Raw genomic sequence first — 23,808 nt, forward strand, 5'->3', positions numbered from 1 at the left:
TTTTTAATATCAAAAACGAAAAATAACTTTTTTTTTTAATAAAATGTCACACAATTTGCACGCATTCTTGTTTCACCAAAATTTAATCGAAAGACCCTTTATATATTCAATTAGGTTTCTGACATTTCAGCCAATATCGCTGTGAATATTACCGGTGAGCTACCACTTATCTAGGCCATCTTCTCGTTATAAGGTTTCTGCACTTTAATTCTTCTCAAATCATCTATCTAACGCATTAATACGTAGAGTAGAATGGTGTCAAATAGGTATAGGACATTATCTTTGCTATGTTATTACAGAGGTCGCTCATCTTGTGTGAATTTGATACACGGTTACCGTGGATCAGCTGTATTAGTTACGGCCTAGTTTATGTTTTCGCGTGTTTTTCTGCGAAAATGCATTGTCTCTCGTCATTAGTACAGCACATTTTACCTGCGTTAAGCCAAAGCGAACTGAGCGCCATAATTTTAATTTTGTATTTTAAATGGAAAAATTAATTTTTCGATAATTTACCATTATCACGGAAATTTTAAGGGTTTCAATTACCATTTGAGTTCTCAGTAATAAATTGATATAGGTGTTTATAGTACTACATTGGATGCAATAGCGATTTTTAGGCAGGTACCTCCAAATGGCGCACGGTCTTCTTTGGCTTGATACTGTTACCGTCTCTTTTGTTCGTGACAAGTGAGAGACATCTGGGTTGGAGTTTTTTGGTAGTTTGTAAGAATTAGCGTGGAAGTATATAAAATTATTTTCCATTTGTTTATCTGGCTCTGTGTTTATATATTATCGTTAGTATAATTTTCTTGCTATAATTTTTGTATTTTTGTTTAACTTGGGATAAGTTTACTAACCCCGATAAAAAATTAATAAACCCATAATTAGGCAGCGTAAGTTTTCGGAACACCATTAAATTGTTACCATTACCGTTTGAGAAACTACGGATGCACTGCTATATACCGATCTAGACCTCAAAAAGAGACCTTTTGCGTCCACCCCGGAACATCCATACCAGGTGTTGGGGCTTAGCAAAGGTTCCCTTAAGGAACCGTGATAAAGTGACTGGGCCAGTAGCAGCCGTACTTTTCAAACGGTAATATAAAAAAAATAAAACCCCCTTTTGTAACGGGAAAACCGCAACGCCCAAAAGACGGAAAAAGACCGCACTAATAGCCAGACCATATAAAATGTTCCCGAAATATTTGAACAGCCAAAATTATACCACCTCGAAGGGATATTTTGGCTGCTCATCACTACTGCATCCTGCACGTCAACGGGAGCGGGAGAGAATGATCGCAGAGTAATGGTAAGTGAGGATGGATATGAAAAGTCAGTTGATGATAGATCATCAGAGATAATGAACGGGAAAAAAGCCAGGCCCTCGAAAACCCGATCGAGGACGGCGGCGAAAAAGTGACCTTTGCCGTGAATAATATTCAGTTACTATAAATTGCCACAGTGCTAGTTTCCTTCGAGAACCCACGGGATCGAAACAGTTAGTGAGGGACACGCCAGAATAGGTATCCGATAACATCACCCATCGGAACCACACCGTCAGTCCCATCGGGGCACAGCGTTCAGCTACCGGCACGGTTTTGAAGCAGTCGCTGATGCTTGGGAACGAACCGAAGTACCCCAAATTCCTAACCACCACCTTCAGCAAGAACTGAATACGACGTGACACCCCTCGCTGCGGTGAATCGACGCGCATCTCCCAAGTGGTGGGAGCATCTGACCGACGGAACGTGCAGCTCTTCAGGCGGCACACTAGTCGAACAGCGTTATCTTACGGCGGTTGAACCGTCACATCGAGTAAGCAAGAAGGTACGATTCTCTCCTCTCCCACCCCAACGTTCATCAATGGGCCTCATCGATCAACCGACAGTGCGGTACCGATATTCCGGAATCGTGAAATAAAAAAGTTCTGTTATGTTAATTCTGTTTCTTTCCATTAAGAGTCAGTACTCCTTGCGTAGTTGTCTCTCGCTAATTTCACCTCGTAAAAGGGTAAGTTTCGGGTTGTTCGAGTCCTCCCTGATACGGTTGCCGACCCTGAGAGAAATATAATTGAGCTAGTTGGGTCGAGTGTGTTAACCCGCACTTACAACACAGGCCATTTATTCAATGTAAGAACATATCAAGTAGGTTTTTTCTTACGAATAAATTAATGCTGAGCACGAGTTTTGTGTTGGTTTTTCGATATTTTTGTTTTTGAAAAAAATGCGGAGATCAACATGGAACATACGCTTGGGGGCACGATAGGTCAGCCGTTAGGGGGCACCATGATCATTTCACAGCTAAGTAACCACGTGAGCCGGAATGAACAACTTCGATTACACACTCTGGGGACGACGAGGACGCCTAAAAAGTCATTCGAGAGTACAGCCAGACGCAGCTGCCGAAAAAACATGTTTTTTCAACATTTACTTTCGCAGATTCACGATTTTTCGCATCATTTGCCACTTATCATGTTCTTACCTGAATGACGTTAATTTAGTTCTTAAATAATCTGCAGTATTGATATTCTTAAAATAAAAGTTGAATCGATGAGTTTCTAGGCGTACCCCCAGATTTTAAAAACATCGAAAAAAGTACCTTCCCCTTATTGGATTTAGCTCGAAAAAATTTAGCCACGCATAAAACCATTATTACCAAAACGTTGCCAGATGTATAATCTTTCCAACGAGTGCTTGTTTGTCAAAATCAGTGCAAAAATACTATCGCACGTGTTCGCCAAAGAAAACTGACCTACTTGACCCCACTCTACTCTATTAACTGAAGTAGAAGGATAAAAAGAAGGGGTTTCGAATAAAACATTAACTTCACTCAATCATATATTTTGACATTTTCCAGTTTATTGTACTGTTTCTGAAGAACAAAGCAAAGAGATTGACACCGACTGTAGGCCGAGTAATCAATGAAATTGTTATATTAATGTGCTGAATCAAGGAGGTGTCAAAATATTTTTCTACATTCGTAGTTCTATCTTTTTGTTACTGTCGAATTAGATCTATCTATGCAGTTACTGACAGTTTTTAATTTCGTTACAAAAAAGTTCTCGCACCGGTTACAAAAAAGTTCTCGCACCGTGCCGCGTGTTATTGAATAATTGTCAAAACTCCTCACAGGATGCAATTTCACGATATACTGCAATGAAACAAAACAATGGAAAAGTTCAATGTTCTCATTATAATTTGCTGGCTAAAAATACTCTTTCATTATTTATGTACTGCGTCTCTTCTCCGAGGATTTTGTCGTCTGTAGTCGGTATGCTTACTAGAGAACCTCATATGCAGCAGTAATAAATCTTGTTTGCCGAAAAAGCGCCAAAGAAATTGATTGTCGGTTGGCTGACATTCAAGAATAGGTATAATCAGTAATCACATAAGAACAAAATCTTTCAAAAATTCAACGTGTAGTCATTAGATGAAGAGCCAGCTTGGCAGAGCGCCCAAATTTATGTAACGTTTTCGGTAAGCGTGACTTATTATACAGAATAGAACAAAGCTGTAAAAACGCGAATTGTAGTCGCATCGAAGATAAATGCATGCCGGGTCAAAACACTCACCTTTCTAGCTCATGTACTACTGACTCAACAGTAGATAGATAAGAATAATATAACAGAAGGGTGAAGTATCAGCAGGGAAAAAGATTCAGCCTTCAATTTGACAGTGGCACGCATACACTTGTACTGCAACGTGTAGCATATATTTTGCAACTTGCCGGAGCACGCAGAGGATTTATATTTCAACCCATGCTACCACAAACAAAACATTCGAATGGCAAAGCTATTATCAGCCGTCTACTGAGAGAAAACCCCAATACTCATTCTCTTCAATGGCACAGCGAGGATTGTATTCTCTTTGCCCCCCAATGAATGCTGTGTGACCGTTGAAGAATGTGTCGGAATGTGGAAGCATGCAAACAGGGGTATATATTTCAAGTTTTCTCGCATTGGATCCTTTACGCACTTCCACTCATTCACAGAACCCCAAACTCTTCTTCCTAGTACACCACTTTGTATGACTGAGATGTAACAGTTCTGTGTGTTACGACTCTAGTGATATGATAAATATTTTGCTCCGAATGGTTTCTAATAAATAAAATAGCAAATATCCCCACACCGCCCTAATACTATACAAATGCACTACGTAAACCTATAATACACTTTTCAATTGCAAAACCTAGATAATTTGTTACCGTAGTTTAACTTTTCAAGGACGTGACATATTTTCTTTACTTTATACACTTCACTAGCAAACTATTTTCCCGATAAATTAAATTTTCCTATATAATATAAGTTTCACGAGCCATCGAAGCATTCACCTTTATAATGCTTGTATTACTACGAACGGCTTTCAAAACTGCGAGATCATTGCTGCTAGGATGTAGAACAGATATCTCTGGTTTGCTGGCACTATTGCACACTACCACTGGAAAAGGGTTTTAGCTAGAACAAAACACACTGAAACCGGATTGTATGGTGAATTCTACGTTGAGAGAGGTCTTTTTGAGGCGAGAGAGCATCTACAGAGTCGGCAGAAAATTACAACTATAGAGATGTATCTATCCTAGCGAGAGCGAACCTATCCAGTGTGATAACTGGCATAAGTTACTGAAGAGTCAATTATCCTAGGTCAACTATGCGAATATTACGCAGCAACGGAATACTTGAACATCAATAAATTGACAGTAGTTCTTTTAATAAATGTATCTAGCATGGTTTAACATGGAAGCTTTGCTATTCAAACCGGTTAATTTTGAAGTAGAATACTTCTAATAGTTCAATACAGGGGTTCCGTTTCAAAACTTTCAGCTGAAATTGTTTCCCAGCTTTTACATACAAATAACTTTCGCTGTACTGACCGAAGTAAATAGATTTTTGCGCTATCTGATCGGAAATATGTGCAACGAATTTGTATTCAATTCAATTGGGATGCATTTTATGAAAGTAATTATTATCTACACCTGTAAAATACCTGTACAGCAGTCGACAACAAAAAAAAACGGTCTGCTCTCTGAGTCTGGGTAACAAATACAGTGGATAAAGAATTTGATTGAAATCTCTTACCGACTTAATTTTACAATTTAAGTTTGCCTGAAATCTGTTCCAATTTGTTCTTTCCCACAAAAATCAGATCTTATGTGTAGTATATAAGATAAATTCTGACGAAGTACATACCGCCGTTCGTTCGCTGTTGCTGGGAGAAATTCCCAAATACATCGTTTCGAAATCAACCAAGTATCCCAGTACGAAAAAACTTCTGCTGTCTATGGAATCATATCGGTTCTCTTCAGGACTACCAACACAGTTTTATGCTTAACGATTCCGTTTCACAATTTAAACTTAACAAAAAAAAATTGATTTCCAAAAAAATCTGCATTGTATTGTAAAAAAATTGGTGTAATGTAAAATACATAACCGGAGTGAAGAAGAATATCTGAATGTATCATCTTTTGTTGTGCTAGGATATTTACGGGCCACAAAAGCGGTCAACTCTGTCTTGTTCGTAATATTCTGTTGAAGTTTACCTAGCTTTTTTGAGTTGATGTCTCTTTTGTTTAAGTCCATCAAACTAGCGCAGCATATGTTTTTCTTGGTTTGACAATTGTGGAGTATAACCAGTAAACTATACTACACTCAAAAAATGTAAACGTTATGCCTATTGATTTAACATATAGATTGTAGCCGTCGCTGACCGATCTTTTGGAAGCGCGTAGTTTTAGCGCCACTCCTTTCGGAGACTACCGCCAAGTTTAAGATGCCCGGATGAGACTGCAAGAATGCCAGTCAAGAAAAGAATCCTTTCTTTGAAAGAATCCAGATCGGTTCAGATAGGCACACAAGCTAAACCCCAGAACAGGTCCAAATACCCTAGACGGCTGAGCTCCCCAAGAACCAAAGCTCACCTTCTAGATCCCACAGTCGAAACTCCCCATAGCCAAAAAGCTTATCATCACTGGCAGGGTAATGTTTGCCACCAGATCGCGCTATCAACGTGGAAGAGAATCTACCTAATTCAAATCTGCCACGCGGCAGAGAAAAAGCGAACGAAACATAATCGGGGTGACGTGGGAAATATTTCAGTAAATTAAAAACTCTATCTCAAATACACTAACATGAAAAATTTACTCAAAACAAAACATAGTTATTATTCCAGGCGATGTAATTTTAAATTCTAGGTTGGTTTTTCATGTGTTCACGGTAAGCATGCTTTATTCTATTTGTACATTATTATTGTTATTATTGTTATTGTTTATTGGGGCTTTAACCTATAGGTCATTCGCCCATGAAATAAAGCGAGATTACAATTCATAATTATACGTTACATTTCATTTTGTTTGCGTAATTCATTTTATTGTTTAGATGCTGTCGTATAGGCCGGCGTCCTTTAGGAAGAGGAGGAGTGCCTCCTCCCGAACCGGGTCGTTGGATAGGGTGTCCCGTATCGAACCAGTCAGGCCGTACTGACGCCGTAAGTCCTCCAGTTCTCGGCAGTTGCACAGCAGGTGTTCGACGGTGAGCCGGGTGTTGCAGGAGGCACATTCTGGGACGGGCTCGCTGGACACGGTGTGTGCGTGGGTTACTCGTGTGTGCCCCACGCGGAGTCGGGAGAGTATTTTTTGTTCCCTCTGGCTGTCTCGGTCGGTCCAGGTGTCGGCTGACCCTTTGATTTTTTGGGTGTGATTTCGAGAACTCCGCCAGTGGTTGGTGAATCCGTTCTGCAAGCTGATGTTGAATTCCCTGATGATGTCTATGGTTGGAGTCTCATTAGGGAGCCGGGTCCGGGCCCGTCTACCGATGAGGGCTAATCGGTCGGCGTCTGTGTTACCCTTGATGCCGCTGTGACCCGGAACCCAGCAGATTGTAACCAATGGGTCTCGAAGTGTCTCGATGGCCTGAACGAAGGGATGTTTGGAGGTCCCGCTAGCGACGTCCCTCAGGACCGAGAGCGAGTCTGTCAAGATGACCGTCGGTGTATCGGTGGGTCTTTTTATCATTCCCACTGCAATGGCGGCCGCTTCCGCTGAGAAAACTGAGCAGGAGGGAGGTAGGCGGAAGGAGAGCCCGTTCCCCAAGCCGCTGATCCCCGCTCCTACACCGTCGTTCGCTTTGGAACCGTCGGTGAAGATTTTAGTGTGATGTGAATATCTTCGGTTAATTAGCTGTCTATATTTAACTAGTATGCTGCTGGGGTGGTCGCCAACTTTTATAATGCGAGCAAGGCTGTCGTCGGTGTTGGGCCCGGGGTCGTACCAGGCCCGCGGTCTCACCCGGTGTAGACGAGCGATGGGTGGGAGGTCGTTGCTGGTAAACTCCTGGTGCAGGTTGGAGGCGGTGGTGAGAAGGGGGCACTCGTCGCCCGAAGTTTTCTCCAGGAAGCTTAGTGCTCTTCTGAAGGCCACCCTGGCTGTTTCCCAGCGGCAGGGTAGAACTCCTGCCTCTACACAGGCAGCTTCGGCCGGGGTACTCGGTAGTAGACCGGAGGCTAGCCGCACCGCTCCGTGGTATAAGGGCCCGAGGATGTCGGAGAGTCCGTCTAGGTTCCGGCAAGTCATCTCGATCCCGTAGAAGATTCTGCTGTGGATAAGAGATCGCACGACGTTAAGCGCTGCTCGGCGGTTGTTTTTGGGGTGGTGGGCGCAAATGGTCCGGACTAGTCGCTTTCTGCTCTGGCAGTCTTTTTTCAGTCGCCGGAAGTGAGGTATCATTGTCAGTTTCCGGTCGAGGGTGATCCCGAGGACGACCGGTTCCTTTCGGAACGGAATTACTGTACTGTTGAGGCGGATTGGACGAGCGTTGGCTGGGTGATATGTGCTGCAGCAGTGTGTAATGGCGCACTTGGTGGCGGCGATGTTGAATCCGGTGGCGAGTGCCCATCGGCCGACTGCGTTGACGGCGGCCTGCAGCGATATTCTTGTGCGCGGGATCGTCTTCCCGAGAGCTACCAATATGATGTCGTCCGCGTACACGAAGACATAGACGCCCCCGGGTAGCGCGGTGAAGAGCGAATTCATCCTCACTAAGAAGAGGGTCACGGCTAGTATCGATCCTTGTGGCACTCCGTTGGCCTCGCGGAATTCGTCGGAGAGTGTGCCGCCTATGCATACCCGAAAGCGGCGGTTGGTTAGGAAATTTTGGATGAAGACGCCTAGGTTCCCCTGTACGCCCCATCGTTGGAGTTGTTGAAGGACGCCTTCGCGCCAGACTGTGTTGTAAGCTTTTGCTATGTCGAGTATGGCAATATCGGCGTGGATGCCTTCGGACCTTGCTCTGTCTAGTACCTCGCCGAGCGAGCCCAGATGGGCCCCGGTGCCGAATCCCTTCCGGAAAGCGAATTGGCGTGGGTCGAGTAGTTTCTCATCTTCCAGCCACGTAGTCAGTCGCCGGTTTACCATCCTCTCCAGTGTCTTAGCGGTGCATGACAGCAGGCTGATTGGCCTGAAGTCGCTGGGGGCACGGGTACCCTGGCATTTTTTAGGAATGGGGACTACGTGGGCCAGTTTCCATTCCTCTGGGAAGGACCCGCGTTCCCAGATAGTGTTAAAAGAGTCTAGGAGGGCTCTTTTGCCTCCAGGCGGAAGATGCCTAAGCATCGGGTAACCAATCCTGTCAGGGCCGTCGGACTTTCCTCGAGCGTTAGTGAGAGCGACGGCAAGTTCCGCTCCGGTAAAGGGTCTGTTGTAGGTGGCTGCGGAGTCTGGCGTGAAGGTCGTAGGGGAGGCTTCGAGTCTGCTTTTTTTCTGAGCGAATGCGGCTGGCAGGGCTTTGTCGGCGGATAACGTTTCGAAGTGGCAGCCTATCTTGTTTGCCATTTCCTCTGGGTCAGTAATGGTGGTGTTGTTGACCGCTAAAGAGTAGCCATTTTGTCGACGTTTGCCACTGAGCGCGTTGACCCGTCTCCACAGCTCCGTGGTTGAGGAGTCCGTGTGGATACCGTCCACGAAGTTCCTCCAGCTGGTTTCTTTAGCCGTTTGGATTGTTTTCCTCGCAGCGTTTCGGAGCGTTCTAAAGTTGTCCGCTCTTTGGTCCCGAAGGGGGTGATTGGGCGGTGTTTTTTGTAAGGTGCGGAGAGCTTTCCGGCGAGCTTTGACGGCAGCGGCCACTTCCGGATTCCACCAGTGCACGGCACGGTGTGGTGGTACCCCGCTTGTTCGGGGGATGGTTTCTTTCGCTGCGTTGACGATAGTTTCTGATAGGTCGACCAGTGAGTACGTACGGTCTCGAACAAGGTGGGACTGTATGGCAGCGTCGTAGGCATCCCAGTCGGCGTTTTCATATAGCCAACGTCTTCGTCGGGTGGTTTTAAGTTGGAGGCGATTTATGCGTAGCACGATGGGGAAGTGGTCACTCCCGGCGGTATCGTTGGACGTGGACCAGCCGCATATCCCAGCGATGGAACTGGAGGCGAAGGTGACGTCGAGGGCGGAGGAGGCGTTACCACGGATAAACGTGGTACTACCGTCGTTTAGTATCACGGCGTCGATTTCCTCGATGAGTTTGACGATCTCGTTACCTCGGTGGCAGCACTTGTCCGAGCCCCAGGCCTTATGGTGGGCGTTGAGGTCCCCCATGACGATGAATGGGGCGGGGACCTGGTTGATCAGGCTGGTTAGTTGGCTTCGTATGTTGGTAACCCCTTGTGGTAGGTAGATGGATACAATAGAGCAGCGGATGGGGGTTGATATCCTCCTGGCGACCGCTATTAGTTCCGTGTTGAGGGGGAGGTGCACCGACAGGAGTTCCACTTTGATGCCCAATCCGATGGTTTGGTGGTTGTTGTCTCCTCTGGCCGTCTCCCAATCGTATCTGTTTCCGAACCATGGGGTGGGGTCAACGCCGGTGTGCAAGTGGGTTTCCTGAATGGCGAGGCAAAGTGGTTCGGTGCCGGCGATTATGTTCTGTAGGTCCCCTAGGTTGTTCCTTAGGCCGTTGATGTTCCACTGGACGGCTAGCGTGGAATATTCTGAGCCGGTGCTGTTGGTCATTGAGACGCTGTTGGGACTGCGCGGTGGGCTACCTGGAAATGATTCGGAGCCGTACGACTGGTCTTGGTGGGAGTAGGGTGTGGTTAGACTTACCCGGTGGTGATCCGGGCCCCCTGCACCAGCAGCCGCCGAAGGCTCGTCGGTGAGGGCCGGTACATCCGCGGACAGGGCTGGTGCAGGGGAAGAGGCTTTCTCCCTTGACAGGAAGCTATCGGCTTCGTGCGCTTTGTTTGTGTTGAGGGGGTAATTTTTGTTGCAGTTGTTGATGGGTGGCCTGGCGTACGTCCCTTCCAATGACCGCGGGAGGTAGAGCAAGGGGTCCGCAGGCGTTGTGTCGGTGGTTTTTGTGCGTTTCGTTGCGGGTAGGTTTTGGTATCGTTTTCTGAAGCGTGTGGTCAACCAAACGTCGGCGGTTCGATCATTCCTTGAAAAAGAGTTTGTGGCGCTGAATTGTTCTTGTCGGTTGGAATGTTGATATGGACTTACCCGGGATGTGCCCGGGCTTCCCGCACCAGCAGCCGCCGGGGGAGCATCGCTGTAAGGCGGAACGTCCCCGGTCAGGGCCGGCAAGGGGAAGTGGGTGTCACGATTGGTGACTACTGGTTTCCTGGATGGTCTAAAACGTACCGGATGCCAAGAGCAACCGGGAACCGGGCTGAGGTCTCGTCGTACTCGTTGCTGTTGGTGAGTAGGAGTTTCCCGGCTGAGAGTTCTTCCCGGTGGTCCGCCAGGTGCGGGGATATCGGGAGACCCGAACCGGTTCTTGTTGCAGTGGAGCTGTTTGGTTAGTTTTCCTGATACTGGTGTCATTTTTGGGATCAGGCGGGGAGATCGCCTACTCTGGGGCCCGGCAAGATGCGGGGCGTTGGAGGCGGTCGTGGTTCCCGTCGTTTGGGATTGCTGTGTTGATGGATTCTCTGGATTTCTGTCTGGTTGGCCTGAGATGGATGGTGAATGCGTAAATCGAATGCTAATGGGGATGTTAAAGGTACTTCCCTGCTGGTGCTCCAATGGTCCTGTGTCAACAGCCGCCGGGGGTGCGTCGGACGTATCCGGAACTTCCCCGGTCAGGGTCGACACAGGCGGGCTTTGTTTTATGTTGCTGTTGAATTCGTTGTTTTTTATTGGCATCCCCAGTTGCTATGATCGTTGTATGACTAGTCGGACATTACGAAAGACGCTTGGGGCATGGAGTTTTGCGTCGTTTCGGTGTCTGAGATGTTCAAATGTCCGGATAGTGAAGGGCTGTTGTTGCGGGAATTCGCTCGGGTTGTCCGTTGTTGTTTCGGTGGTGCTGGCTCTGTTTTGTTTCCGATAGGGCTTCGGGATTTATCCCCATCGCCTGCTCGGCTACGATTTCTTTGCTGCTTTCGTTCGTCACGAAGTCGGGGGTCTCGCTGTTGTTTCGCGGCTACTACGTTACATTCGGTCGATATCGTGGTGATCGGGTTTAGTTTGTTGACGTTTCCCTGCTCTACTTTCGGTGAAGTGTTAGCTCTGCTTACCTCGGTGAGTTGTTGCTTGGCAATTCTAAGCTGGCGAACAGCCTCCGCCAGGTGGTTTTTTAGGTTTAATATTTCATCGTCCCGGTCATCTTTTGGCGGATTGCTCTTTTCGCCCTTTAGCCTAATGAGCTCCGCCTTCAGTTTAGCGATAGTGGAATCTTTCTCGTTGTCTTTCGATTCCGTGCCTTTCTGGGTTTGTTCGGCGTAACTTGGTCCTTTGCGCTTTTGTGTTATTAGAGCTCTTGCTTCGGGGAAGGAAAGGTTTAGTGAAACTTTCGCTTTAATGATGGCTACCTCTTCCATGTATTTGGGGCACTCTTTTGCTCTTGTTGAGTGCTCTCCGCTGCAGTTTATACACTTCGAGACTTGGGTGCATGGGTTATCTTTGGCTGATGGGTGGTTCAGACTGCAGTTCAAGCAAGTTTCCTTGTTGGGGCACACCCTAGTGCCATGCCCAAATTTGCCACAGCGGTAGCACAGCATGGGGGATGGGTAGTAGGGCCGGATGCTAGTGCGTACCAATCCGAGGTAAATGTAGTCGGGGAGGGTTGAGCCACTAAAAGATATCACCACCAGAGGAGTATTGCTCACTACTCCTTCGTGCAGCTTGGTGATCCTACGCACTGCTGTGACTCCTTGACCTTTCAGCTCGTCGAGAAGTTCTTCGTTGCTCATGTCTTTGGTGTCGATATCGTAAACGACACCATGAGTAATGTTGAGAGTGGGGTGAGAAACCACCTCAACTTTTTGCCCGTCGATCAGCTCGTTCAAACTCATCAGAGCGTTATATGCCTTTTTCGACGTCGTCCTTAAGACATAGCGGGTCCCTCTACCTTCTTTTGTGGCCGAAACCACCTTTGTCGGATCGCATCCTAACACACGTTGTACCGATTTCAAAATCGTGAACGGGTTAGTCGTCAGTCGGGCATCGGAATCACCGTCCAATGATTTCGCTCGCAGTAGCAGAGTCTGCTTGTCGATTATATCGCCAGAGTTTAAGTACCCTGGCAAAGTCCGACTCAAGGATGGGCCGCTGCTCCCCGGGGTGGGGAGAGGGGGAGGTTCCCCCATTAGGTTGGTTGTTTATGGGTTGTCAGGTGGGCGGAGGTTGGCTCTTTCAAAATGCACCCTTTACACTGCACTACACTACCGCCGGCACCTATGGAGCCGATTACACTATTTCGGTTTGAATTCGCGCGCGCACGTGCGACTGTTCAAACCAATGCTCGTGGTGGAGGCGGAGGGTTGACCACGGTTTGCACTTTGATTTGATGGAGACGCGCTATCGCTCGACTCCTTCGGAGTCTGTGCTCCTGGTATCGGTGGAAAAGTCGATTTGGATTTTCGGCTTAAAATTCGAGTAGCCTTCGCACTGATAATACACGGCACTTCGCATTCACGTAACAGACCGGGCGGAAACCAGTTGGTATACTAACCGGGAGGCGGAGCCCGAACTTCGGAAACTATATGGGTGGCGTGGACCGGACGAAAGTTTGGGTTTTAAACGCGGAGCTTGTGTTGAGAACAACTATCGGCTCCGAGTGAGTGAACCTAACTGTTGTACATTATTATCTAGCTATAGGCCTATATCTCTATTGTGTGCGTTTTTCTTCTCTATCTATCTGTTCTTCTGTGTGCTTTCAAAAATTCGACCCAACAGGCTACGGGCTCTGGAGTGGCAAGCGAGATGCGGCTATTGCTTGTACACCCGGGTGTTTTTTTATAACATGTGCGTCTCGAGGGTGCTATCGAGAACGCCGTCACATGTGCACATGGATCTTTGTGATCACATCATGAGCGTGGCCCGTCTGAAAGCGGGGGCTCGTTAACTGACCGGAGGACGGTCTTAAATTTCTCTACGGGTCGTCTTCTCTGGACGCCACTTCACCACTAGTGATAATTCGAACGGACTCACCGAATCAGCTACTGTTGAATGAAGACTATGATGACGATCCTGCTGATGTACGCGGGGGCAACGAGACGATCAGATGAACTGCTATCGTCTCGGCCGAATCTGACCAGCTGTTGCTGATTGACGATTGCTTCGATTACCGGCCGAAAAGGGATGATTCGAACCGGCACGTGGACTTCAGATGGTCACCGGAAGATTTGGGAAGTTCCGATGGAGCGATGTGTTGGCGTATCGGTTCCCTTCCGACAAAAACGTGCGCCGGGTAAATTTGTCCTGACGGTTGCAGAGTGATGCGAAATACGGCAAGCGGGCGATGAACGTATTGGCGTGCGATCTGAACCGAATGATCCTATTTGAAGTAAAAGAAGCCTGGCGGTCGAAAGGGTTATTAGCCACGTGTGTGGTCAGAATTTTAAGCACATTTTACCTTCTATCGATTCGCACACAGAATCGGTTCGCACTATTTTGCTTTCAACGGACAACGCACACTTCCTAGCTAGTAAGAGAAATAGAAATTTATAACTCACTGAAATACCAGCCACGTCACGGGCTTTACCTAACTAGGGTATACACGCGGGAAACTAATCGCGGCACTTCCACTCTGCTGAACGGTTTGGGACAAAGTGATTAGAGCCTGATTTCCTCAGATTAAGAAAGGGAGTCTCAAAGTACCCGGAAGTACGTCATTTTCTGAGAATTCTTCGGGATTACTCGGGATCTCAGATCATTCAACCATCTAGTTCGTTCTGGCGTAAGCAAGCGGTCTAGCTTTCCCTTTCCCTCAACTTTACTGTAAGGATTCTTCTTGGAATTAGTATTCCCGCAATCTCACTCGGGCTTGAAAGAAACGAGTGTGATCTTCGGATACAGAAACGGTTGGACTTATTGAAGGTAGGACACATTGCCTAAATTTTGGCGGATGGAAGAATTAGCTTTGATTGACGTAATTGAAATGTGGATTCTATGTCTGATACTTGATGATTTATTTGTCGGATTGTGTGGGTGTAAATTATAGGCTTGTTAGTGAATTGAATGTATAAGTTATTATATATATTCAATTCAAAATATTTACAATCTTAACATACTAGGAATGTACAACTGTTACAAGATTTTTGCAATCAGCGGAGGCAGATAGACACTATTTTCTGGCACATAAACCTAATGTGTGTATTTATAAGACATATTAATCTTACATTCACATTTCATAACTGTAGGGCACATAAAACCCGATTCTATAACAATACGCACATATAACATATGTGTGTGCATACATAGTTTATACAGTTCACACATAGAAGGCATGTGTGCGCGGTGATAACATGCGCATTTTTCTTCATATGGCTTTAAGTGGTTTGAAGCAAATAGAATTAACGTTTAGTTTTTTTCAGTGTAGGTCTCAGGCCCATTTTTTACCGAATGTTCTACTGCACACCCAACGAGCACTAGTTGCCTTGCTTATAACCTACTCAATATGTGCATTCCTGTTTAGTTTTTTATCTAGCATCAATCCCAAGATATTTAACCTCAGAGGACAATTCAATTACTGCTCCGTTGAGCAAAAGTGTTTATAAAGAATATTTCCTTTTTCGAGTAAATGGGATTATGATTGTTTTGTAGGGATTTATGTTCAGGCCCTCCTTTTTACACCACTTCAAAGTGAAGCTTAATGCAGATTGCATTCTATTTGAGATAACAGTGTTAAATTTTCCCCTCACGAGGATTACAACATCATCTGCAAATCCAATCACTTCGTATCCCATTTCAGTTAATAATTTCAATATGGGCGATAGAACTCTACCTTGAGGGCATCCCTTATTTGTTTTCATAGTCAGTGTCGTGTTTCAGAGCATGCTAGTTACTTCACGCTTTATAAACATCAAGTTGATCCAATTCATTGTGTAGATATAGAACCCATGTTTCCTCATAGCATTCCGCACTGAGCTATGAGATGCATTGTCGAAATCCCCCTCTATGTCGAGAAAGGCAGCCAGTGAAATTTCTTTTGTTACGACAGAATTATCCAGTTTTCCGACCAGCATGTGTAACGCATTTACTGTTGATTTGTTATTTGTGCGAATTGAAATGTGCCCAGTCGAGATTGTTTCAAATACTTAGATTTAACTTTCTCCATTATTTTTAGAGAATGTGGAGGTCAAGCTGATTGGTCTAAAAGATTTTGGAAGTTATCCATCGCGCTTCCCAGCTTTTGGTATAAATATTACCCTTGTTTGTCTCCAGCTCATAGGTATATAGTTTAGTACTAGACTTATCCTAAATATTTTCGTCAGGTGTGGAATAAATACCCGGAGATTTGAATGGTTCAAAGGAATCAATCGCTCATTCAACTTTTGCTTTTGTAAATATAGCACTGGCTATTTCATGAGCTTCGGTATCAGCTTCATTTGAGTCAGGCTCTGCTTACATTTGATTTTCTGCTTGTGTATTATTTATGGGAAATTAACCAGGAAAAAATGTTTCTCCATCATGATTCTGAGTGTTTCTTGGGAATCGATAGTGAAAGTTCGATCGTTTTTCTTCACATTACCTAACCCGTTTGTATGATCTTTAGAGAGAGCTTTTTGTAGCCTTGCAAAGACGGGAGTTTGTTCAACCCGTTGATAAATTAGTCTCCAACTCTTTCTTCGAGAATTTCTAATTTCTACGTTATAAACCGTTAGGGACTTTTTATACTCATCCCACCCACATCCTGCCTGTTTGACCCCGTTGAAGAGGTTCCTAGTAACTTTTCAAAGTTTCTCTAAGGTTTTGTTCCACCATGGCGCATACATCCTTATTGGATGTAGGAGTTTTAGTTGGACAGCTTCTATTATATGCATCTATAAGTTTAGACGTTAAAATGTTTGACGAGATCGCCAGTGCTTCTTTAGTTAGTATTTCTACTTCAAAGCATGCTTTTTCACCCTGCAGGTGGGGTTGTTGCATGCATATTTGCGAATAGTGCTATTGACTCATGTCCGAGCTCACAACTCGCAATATGTTTGCGTATTTCGCAAACTGGATACAAGCAATGCTTAGCAACCGACATCTGTGTTCATCGTTAAGACAATTAGCGATCTGTGTCTGCGGGTGTCCTCAAGGTGGTGTGCTGTCACGACTTCTATGAAACCTTGTCGCTAATGGTTTGTTGAAGAAACTTAATCAGCTTGGGTATCCGACACATGATTCCTTTCTTGCGCATACAAGCTTAAGGGTACTAAGCTGTGGAACTGTAACCGAATAGATCGAATCACACAAGACTGTGGCCCCAAATGTTTTCTTGGGATGAGTATACACTTGCTCCCAGGTACCTTACTGTTGTGGGCCGTGTTCGGAGGTGACCGATAGAGAAGATTACACGACCCACACGTTAAAACATATACTTTATTAAAATATTACGCGGACGAAACAGAGTGGTAAAAATACGCTATATAACATTCTGACTAGCTAACCGGATGCTGTTCGGTGCGTCAACTGAGTGACAGGCGGGCTACCACCAGTGAGCCCAGCAATTCCTATTGAGTTGTAGGGATGTCCACGTCTCCAACATCTCCCCTCCTAATACAGCTGATAGGGGTCGAACCATTGCGGAGCTCTTCGGACACGCGAAGAGCGGCGAGGTGCCTGAACAGCTGAATCGGCTTCATTTGCAGATTGAAATTCTGATGTCGAACTTGGCGATGTTGAAGATGAAGAAGACGATACTGATAACTGTGACGATGACTCCGATGATAAGGTAGGCCTTCTCACCAAAGTATTTGGTGTTGACGATGGTCTCAAATTAGAGCAGCCTGTAAGAGGTGCTACTGGCGTTGAGTGTGCTAATGGATCCGTTGTGCGACGAACTGGGAGATTCCAAGCATCAAGTAGAATGTTGAGTGGAAGTTTCGTACTATCTGTCGATGTCGATACGTTGAGATCCTCCGATACAGCGCGATCTCGAAGCTGGTTAACATGGGACCGAACAAGCCTTCTATTGTCGAGCTGAACGTTGTACATTACACGACCTATACGTTCCAGTACTGTTCCTGGAGCCCAGTGCCATTGATTTTTAACGAAGACTTTTGCGTATACCGGATCTTTAGCTTTGAACTCACGCTTCAAGGGTCGGCTCTCGCTAGGCTGTTCAAACTGCACAGAATCTGGTGGAGGACGGAGTAGATCCAAACTGGTACGGATCGGACGACCGAACATGACTTCTGCTGGTGATTTTCCATCCGGAGAAGAAAAACAAAGTGTGCTCCGGTAATGTCAGCAAAAATGTACTGAGTGCTTCACGCATTGTCGCTCTCCCCTCCTTATTTGACCGTTTGAATGTATCCACAAACCGCTCAGCTTGACCGTTCAATTGTGGGTGAAACGGCGCAGTTGTGAGATGCTCGATACCGTTATCCGTACAGTAGGATTGAAATTCTGCACTGGTAAACTGTGAGCCGTTGTCGCTCACTAGTGTCTCTGGCATTCCCAAGCGTGCGAACAGTTCTCTGAAGATTTTGATTAGGGACGTTTCAATATTAAAATACATCGATACTGAGAATCGATACTGGTATCGAATGCAGGTACTGATACTTTCGATATAATCGTAGTCGTAGTATCGATACTTGAATGTATCGCCATTCGATTCCAAACTTTTACAGTAGCTTTTCCTGAATTAGGTAATCTACAAACCGTTGTTTGGCAATTCAGCAGTGGGTTCTGTCAGTCATCGTTTTGCTCTGCTCCTGCAAATAGAAAAATTCTTTCGACAAATATCTTTTATTGGTCTGATCCGTCGACGATTCTGTCAGACGTCGAATGTCAGAAAAGATAGACAATACTGTCAAATAATGGGCAATGTTCGGAATCGATTTTTTTTATCAAATGCGATCGGTGCTCCAGTTATTTAGCAACTCAAATACAACAACCGATTCCGCAACGGTTCAGCCTGAATAGATAATTACATTTCACTCGGAAATCATTTCAAAATCGTTCAGAATTCCGAATCGAATACTTCCAACTACTGGTTCCTTCGATTCTTTTCGATACCGTAAAGATTGTATCGATATCAGTAAAGTATCGTGCTTGAAGTATCGATACCAAAACATCGAGTATCGAAAACAGAAGTATCAATTCCGTACTAGTATCGAAAATATCGCAACGTCCCTAATTTTGATTGTAGCGGCTGTAGTGATGCTGCGAGTCTGCACAATCTCAGGCCACTTCGAAAAAGAATCCACGACGACCAAGTAGTATTCCCCGTCGATCGGTCCAGCGTAGTCAAGATGTACACGCTGCCACGGTTTTGTTGATTTAGGCCAAGACAAAGGCGCTGACTTCGGTGGTGTTTTCGCAGCCATCGCACATTGATGGCAGGATTTAACATAATCAACAATGTCGCTATCGAGAGTTGGCCAATAAACGTAAGACCTGGCAATCGCCTTCATTCGCTGGATTCCAGGGTGGCCACGATGAAGCTGCTGAAGACTGCGCTTGCGATGAGGCGAAGGAATAACAAGTCGATCGCCAAATAGTATGCAGCCTTATACCGTGGTAAGTGACTCACGTCGTGCATAAAACCGCTTGACCTCTGTATCAGTAACGGTCTCAGGCCAACCGTCAATCAGGTATCGATAAACTGCTTTGGTGATAGGATCGGACTGTGTAGACTGTTGTACGATTCTAAAACTCAGAGGGAGAACGGTTAGTGTATCTTGTGTAACTGACCTTAAGTCATTCTCCAAAGAGACCGAAGCAATCACGTAATCTTCCTCAGGTCTGACGTGCTGGTTGATCAGACGGGAAAGTATGTCAGCATTGCCGAATTTCGCTGTCGGGACGTACTCGATGGTGAACTCATAAAGCAATAGCGTAAGAGCCCAACGTTGTAACCGGTTCGATTTGTAAACAGGAATTCCTTTCTTCGAACCGAAAATCCTCAGCAGCGGCTCGTGATCAGTCTGAAGATGAAAGCGACGACCAAACAACATTTTGTGAAATTTAGTCACTGCAAAAATTATTGCAAGTCCTTCACGATCGGGCTGACTATAGTTTTTCTCTGCTGCTGTGAGTGCTCTGGAGGCATGCTGTACCACCTTGAGAGTACCGTCCGGAAACTTGTGTGATAATGTTGCACCGACACCAACAGACGACGCATCTGCCGACACAACTATATCAAGCGCAGGGTTGTAGTGTGTCAACAGTAGATCGGATTTCAACACTTCTTTGTTAAATGCCGCCTGGCATTTTTCCGTCCACTCAAATTTTGCATCCGCCTTGAGCAGCTCATCAAGAGGATACCGAAGGGTGCGCATACTAGGAACAAACTTGCCGTAGTAATTTATTGCTCCTAGGAAAGAGCGAACACCGGAAACGTCAGTGGGCGGTGGCATTTCGTTGATGGCTTGAACCTTTGATGGATCCGGGCGAAGACCGTTGCGGTCAAGCAGATGACCTACATATTTAATTTGCGGCTGAGCGAATATGCACTTTTCTACACGAATGGTAAATCCAAAATCGCTGATCCTTTGAAACACTGCATGAAGGTTCGCCCAGTGATTTTCAAGATTTACACCACCAACGACGACGTCATCTAAATAACCACACGTATGAGGGAGGCCTGCCAGCATAGTATCGATAAGTTGCTGGAATGCTCCCGGTGCTGCTTTGACTCCCGGTGTCAGACGGTTGTACCGGTAAAGTCCCCGATGGGTGTTGATGGTTAACAATTCACGGCTGCTTTCGTCCACTTCTACCTGCAGAAATGCATCCGACAGATCAATTCGGCTAAACACTGTGCAATTAGCCAATTTGTTGAAAATTTCTTCCGGTTGCGGCAACGGATATTGATGCGGTTGCAGGGCATTGTTGAGACCGGTGGAATAGTCACCGCAAATACGAATAGATCCGTTCGTTTTTCGGACGACAACGATGGGAGCTGCCCAATCCGAAAAGTCTACCGGTGTGATGATTTTTGCTCGTTCCAGTCGGTCGAGTTCGTTATCCACACTGCTATGTACCGCAAAAGCCACTGGACGCTTTGCACGAAAAACTGGAGTTGCACCTGGTATTAGTTCCAATTTCACTTTTGTTTTCGTACACAACCCCAGCTCGTTCCTAAACACCCTCGGGTATGCTGATTTGAGTGACTGCAAAGTGACAGAAAGAACAGTGACGTTGTTGCAGTACGTGCTAATGGGCAGTGACCAAATATCGAATGCATCCATCAAATCGATTCCAAGAAGGTAAAGTGGTTTTTCAACAACGTAAAACTGACAGGTATGTTGTTTGTCATTGAACGAAATGTCACAACTGAACTTAAACAAAAACTGCAAGCGGTCGCCTGACGCTGTTGCGGCTTGTTCGTTTGCCGGTACTGTGGGTGGTTTACCTATTTTCTCCCACAAACGTTTCGAAATGATGCTTATGTCAGATCCCGTGTCCAACTGCAGACGCACATTCACACCGTTCAACATCACTGTAACAAAACGGCGCCTTTTATCGACGGTATTAATCACAAGACTTACGCTTTTTGTAGCATACTATCCCGGGTGCTTTTTGTTTCGACTGGCTTTGGATGTTCGCTTGGCAGTGGAACAATAACCCTCACGGTGTCTGACAACACCACAATCTTTGCATTTGTGGCTCCTATGACTGCAGTCTCGAACGAAATGCATTCCTCTACAGAACCAGCAGGGCGTTGAGGGAATGTTTTTGTCGGGTCCGGCTGTCTCCACTGGCGGCTTCTGTTGATGTTTTGAAAATTGTTGTTTTCGCTTGATGAAATTTACCGATGACGGTGATGATGATGACTCGATCATTGCCGTGTCCCGCTTTAGGCACAACAATCGCTGACAATCTTCCGAAAGATGATCGAGAGTAATACCATCGCGTTCCTCAATTTTCGACAGTAGCCGCGTTCGTATTTCGCTGTCTCCTTCCGACTTTAGTCCGCAAACAAACATAAGACATTTGAACTGCTCCTCGGTTAGTTTGCTCAGCTCGAATTCAACAAATGTCTTGTTGATTTGACAAGCATATGTGACGTAATCGTCGGTCGGTTGTTTGGTAACCTGCAAACACCGATACCGTTTACTGATGACGGACTCTGCAGTGCCGAAAAGGATTTTCAGTTTTTCAACTGTATCAGTAAATTTGTAGTCCTTCGGTAATTTCGGCAGAATGTAACTCACATATCTTTCGTGCTCAGATGATCCGAGTTTTCGCATGAGCAAGCGGACTTTCGCTTCATCGTCCAGCCGGGCAGCATCTTGCTCGAACAAATCGTCGTATCTGCCGTACCATGCAGCGAAGGTTGTGTTTTCATCCGGATCGTAGCGAAACTCTTTGATATTGTTTGCTAGTGAATCGAGAATCATTTCAGGGTTTGGAGGGACCTGAATACTGATTGATGAGATGACACTCCGGAAGAAATCTTGCTGCTGCTGCATTAACTGTTGTTGCTGCTGCTGCATGAATACCTGTTGCTGCTGCATTAGCTGCTGAAAGAGCTGGTAGGATGCTTCGGCGGAAGACGAACTGGTACTTGAAGATTGCTGCGCTGATGGTGGACCGTTGAAAAATGGAGCCGAATGCCGTTGCATTCCCGGGTGTTGTGGGTTTACTCCTGGCGGTAGTGGACCGCCTGGCAAGTCGTTTCCCGGCTGATGCTGCTCCGGATTGAGGTTAGATTCCGCCATGCTTTCCGTTTACACGTGGGTGATAAATATTGGCTTTCGATCGCCAATTTAACTAAATTCTCGTCACCACTGTTGTGGGCCGTGTTCGGAGGTGACCGATAGAGAAGATTACACGACCCACACGTTAAAACATATACTTTATTAAAATATTACGCGGACGAAACAGAGTGGTAAAAATACGCTATATAACATTCTGACTAGCTAACCGGATGCTGTTCGGTGCGTCAACTGAGTGACAGGCGGGTTGCCACCAGTGAGCCCAGCAATTCCTATTGAGTTGTAGGGATGTCCACGTCTCCAACACTTACACTCACATGTAATTTTCCTTTTAAAACTTTCAATGTGAGAATTCCTCCTTGCGAGGAATGGCCGTCTTGCTGTATGGAGCAACCACTTGAAAAATGCGTAGTTTGTTACACTGATGGTTCTTTATTGGAGAGCCAAACCGGGGTTGGTGTCTATTGTCGTAAAATGGGTCTATACTAATCTCATTCGCTTGGTAGATACTGTACCATATTCCAAGCAGAAATCTTTGCGATTCTGTGTGGCGTACAATCGGCACTTCAAGAGGGAGTTAGCGGTAAAAGAAACTTTTTGGGCTCGGGGTTTTGATATATCCACTCATCCAGAAGTGTCTTTCATTCCCTTGGGACGAAGGATACTTCCGTGTTGTCTATGTTCTCTGTGTCGTTATATTCCTTATCCCTAATCTTAGAACTCTGAACTTGGATCCTTATCAGAATCAATCACTACAATTACAGACGGAACGAGAAATGTCACCCACCAAAACACTGCATAATGGCAATTGGAGCTTGCCGTGATTCGGATATCTAATATGTATATAATTTCGCGTGTATGAATTCATTTGTAATACCGTCTTTCCGGTTGCCCATTCGCGCTGATTTTTGAATGTTCGTGTTGAGTTGTACCATATCACCACAGCTCCCAGCAACTGCGCCCAAAAACGTTATTTACTGAATATGAGCGTTCTCTTTTTCACCCTTATTCTTTTTTACGACGAATAAGATATTCGTTCGAAAGCGATTCGAACGAATAGTAAGCCCATTTTATTTTGCTGTCGTAAGCGGGAATACAAACCACTTCCGAACGAAACTCACATTCGTCATAAACAAGAATAAGGGTGAATATACTTAATATGTACATAAGTGGGTGCAGAAATTTTTTCGAGTGTCATGTCTGTTAGTCTATGTCAAAAGCGCATATACCCAAATTCCACGCGGCCGTTCCCGATTGAAAAGATCGGCCACGTTTACACGAAAATTTGCATAATGAAGGGCTGAATGAGAACACATGGTGTTCCAAAAATCAGCCCTGCGTTATGCAACATTTAGTGCAGGTTAATTATACCAGATGCAAGGGGTGCTAAATTCACCACCTTCAGCAAATTCATTTTAGATTAGAATTGATAAAATTGGTTTTATGAACTATTTGATTCATCAAATTGCCCTAGCATTTAAAGCAAAATAGGAGACTTATTGTTACCGCTAGAAATAATTTTAAGCAATAGGAAAATAAATACTATTTACACCAAAAACATGCTGGTAACCTACAGCGGCATTTTTGGCATTTCGACGAGAACATTTCAAATGGGCCGATAAACAAAACGTAAACAATTCCGCTTAATACTTACTTCAAATGGACACTAACAAAGCTTTATACATACCTTAAATAAGCCGATTCTGAAACCTGGCTGTTGGGGAAATAA

At 45.4% G+C, this 23,808-nt stretch overlaps 5 protein-coding genes across 6 annotated transcripts in view; all 5 read right to left on the bottom strand.

Moving 5' to 3' along the window:
* The window catches only part of LOC131684087 (dynein light chain 1, cytoplasmic), a 76,411-nt gene extending 71,967 nt beyond the window's left edge, over positions 1-4,444 (bottom strand). The window contains exon 1 of one of the 2 annotated variants that reach the window (XM_058966643.1): positions 4,330-4,444. The gene's annotated coding sequence lies outside the window, so the exon portion shown is untranslated. Of the gene's footprint in view, positions 1-4,203 lie in introns of both variants that reach the window. The other variant, XM_058966642.1, reaches the window with a different exon arrangement.
* Positions 4,445-6,366: 1,922 nt separating this feature from the next.
* Positions 6,367-11,124, bottom strand: LOC131680640 (uncharacterized). The gene has a single exon (XM_058961354.1). The coding sequence runs from the start codon at positions 11,122-11,124 to the stop codon at positions 6,367-6,369; it is 4,758 nt and encodes a 1,585-aa protein (XP_058817337.1).
* A 5,841-nt stretch (positions 11,125-16,965) lies between these two features.
* Positions 16,966-17,601, bottom strand: LOC131680641 (uncharacterized). Its single transcript, XM_058961356.1, has one exon. The coding sequence runs from the start codon at positions 17,599-17,601 to the stop codon at positions 16,966-16,968; it is 636 nt and encodes a 211-aa protein (XP_058817339.1).
* Positions 17,602-18,558: 957 nt separating this feature from the next.
* LOC131684082 (uncharacterized protein K02A2.6-like) lies at positions 18,559-20,895 on the bottom strand. Its single transcript, XM_058966628.1, has one exon. The coding sequence runs from the start codon at positions 20,856-20,858 to the stop codon at positions 18,927-18,929; it is 1,932 nt and encodes a 643-aa protein (XP_058822611.1). The 5' UTR covers positions 20,859-20,895; the 3' UTR covers positions 18,559-18,926.
* Positions 20,896-20,924: 29 nt separating this feature from the next.
* Positions 20,925-22,082, bottom strand: LOC131680642 (uncharacterized). Its single transcript, XM_058961357.1, has one exon. The coding sequence runs from the start codon at positions 22,080-22,082 to the stop codon at positions 20,925-20,927; it is 1,158 nt and encodes a 385-aa protein (XP_058817340.1).
* Between the last annotated feature and the right edge of the window lie 1,726 nt (positions 22,083-23,808).

Source organism: Topomyia yanbarensis, chromosome 2 (genome assembly GCF_030247195.1).
Source record: "Topomyia yanbarensis strain Yona2022 chromosome 2, ASM3024719v1, whole genome shotgun sequence".
Taxonomy (NCBI): domain Eukaryota; kingdom Metazoa; phylum Arthropoda; class Insecta; order Diptera; family Culicidae; genus Topomyia; species Topomyia yanbarensis.

Coding starts and splice junctions, on each gene's coding strand:
- LOC131680640 (XM_058961354.1), bottom strand. CDS start 11,124: ATGCCAATAAAAAACAACGAATTCAACAGCAACATAAAACAAAGCCCG.
- LOC131680641 (XM_058961356.1), bottom strand. CDS start 17,601: ATGTTCGGTCGTCCGATCCGTACCAGTTTGGATCTACTCCGTCCTCCA.
- LOC131684082 (XM_058966628.1), bottom strand. CDS start 20,858: ATGTTGAACGGTGTGAATGTGCGTCTGCAGTTGGACACGGGATCTGAC.
- LOC131680642 (XM_058961357.1), bottom strand. CDS start 22,082: ATGGCGGAATCTAACCTCAATCCGGAGCAGCATCAGCCGGGAAACGAC.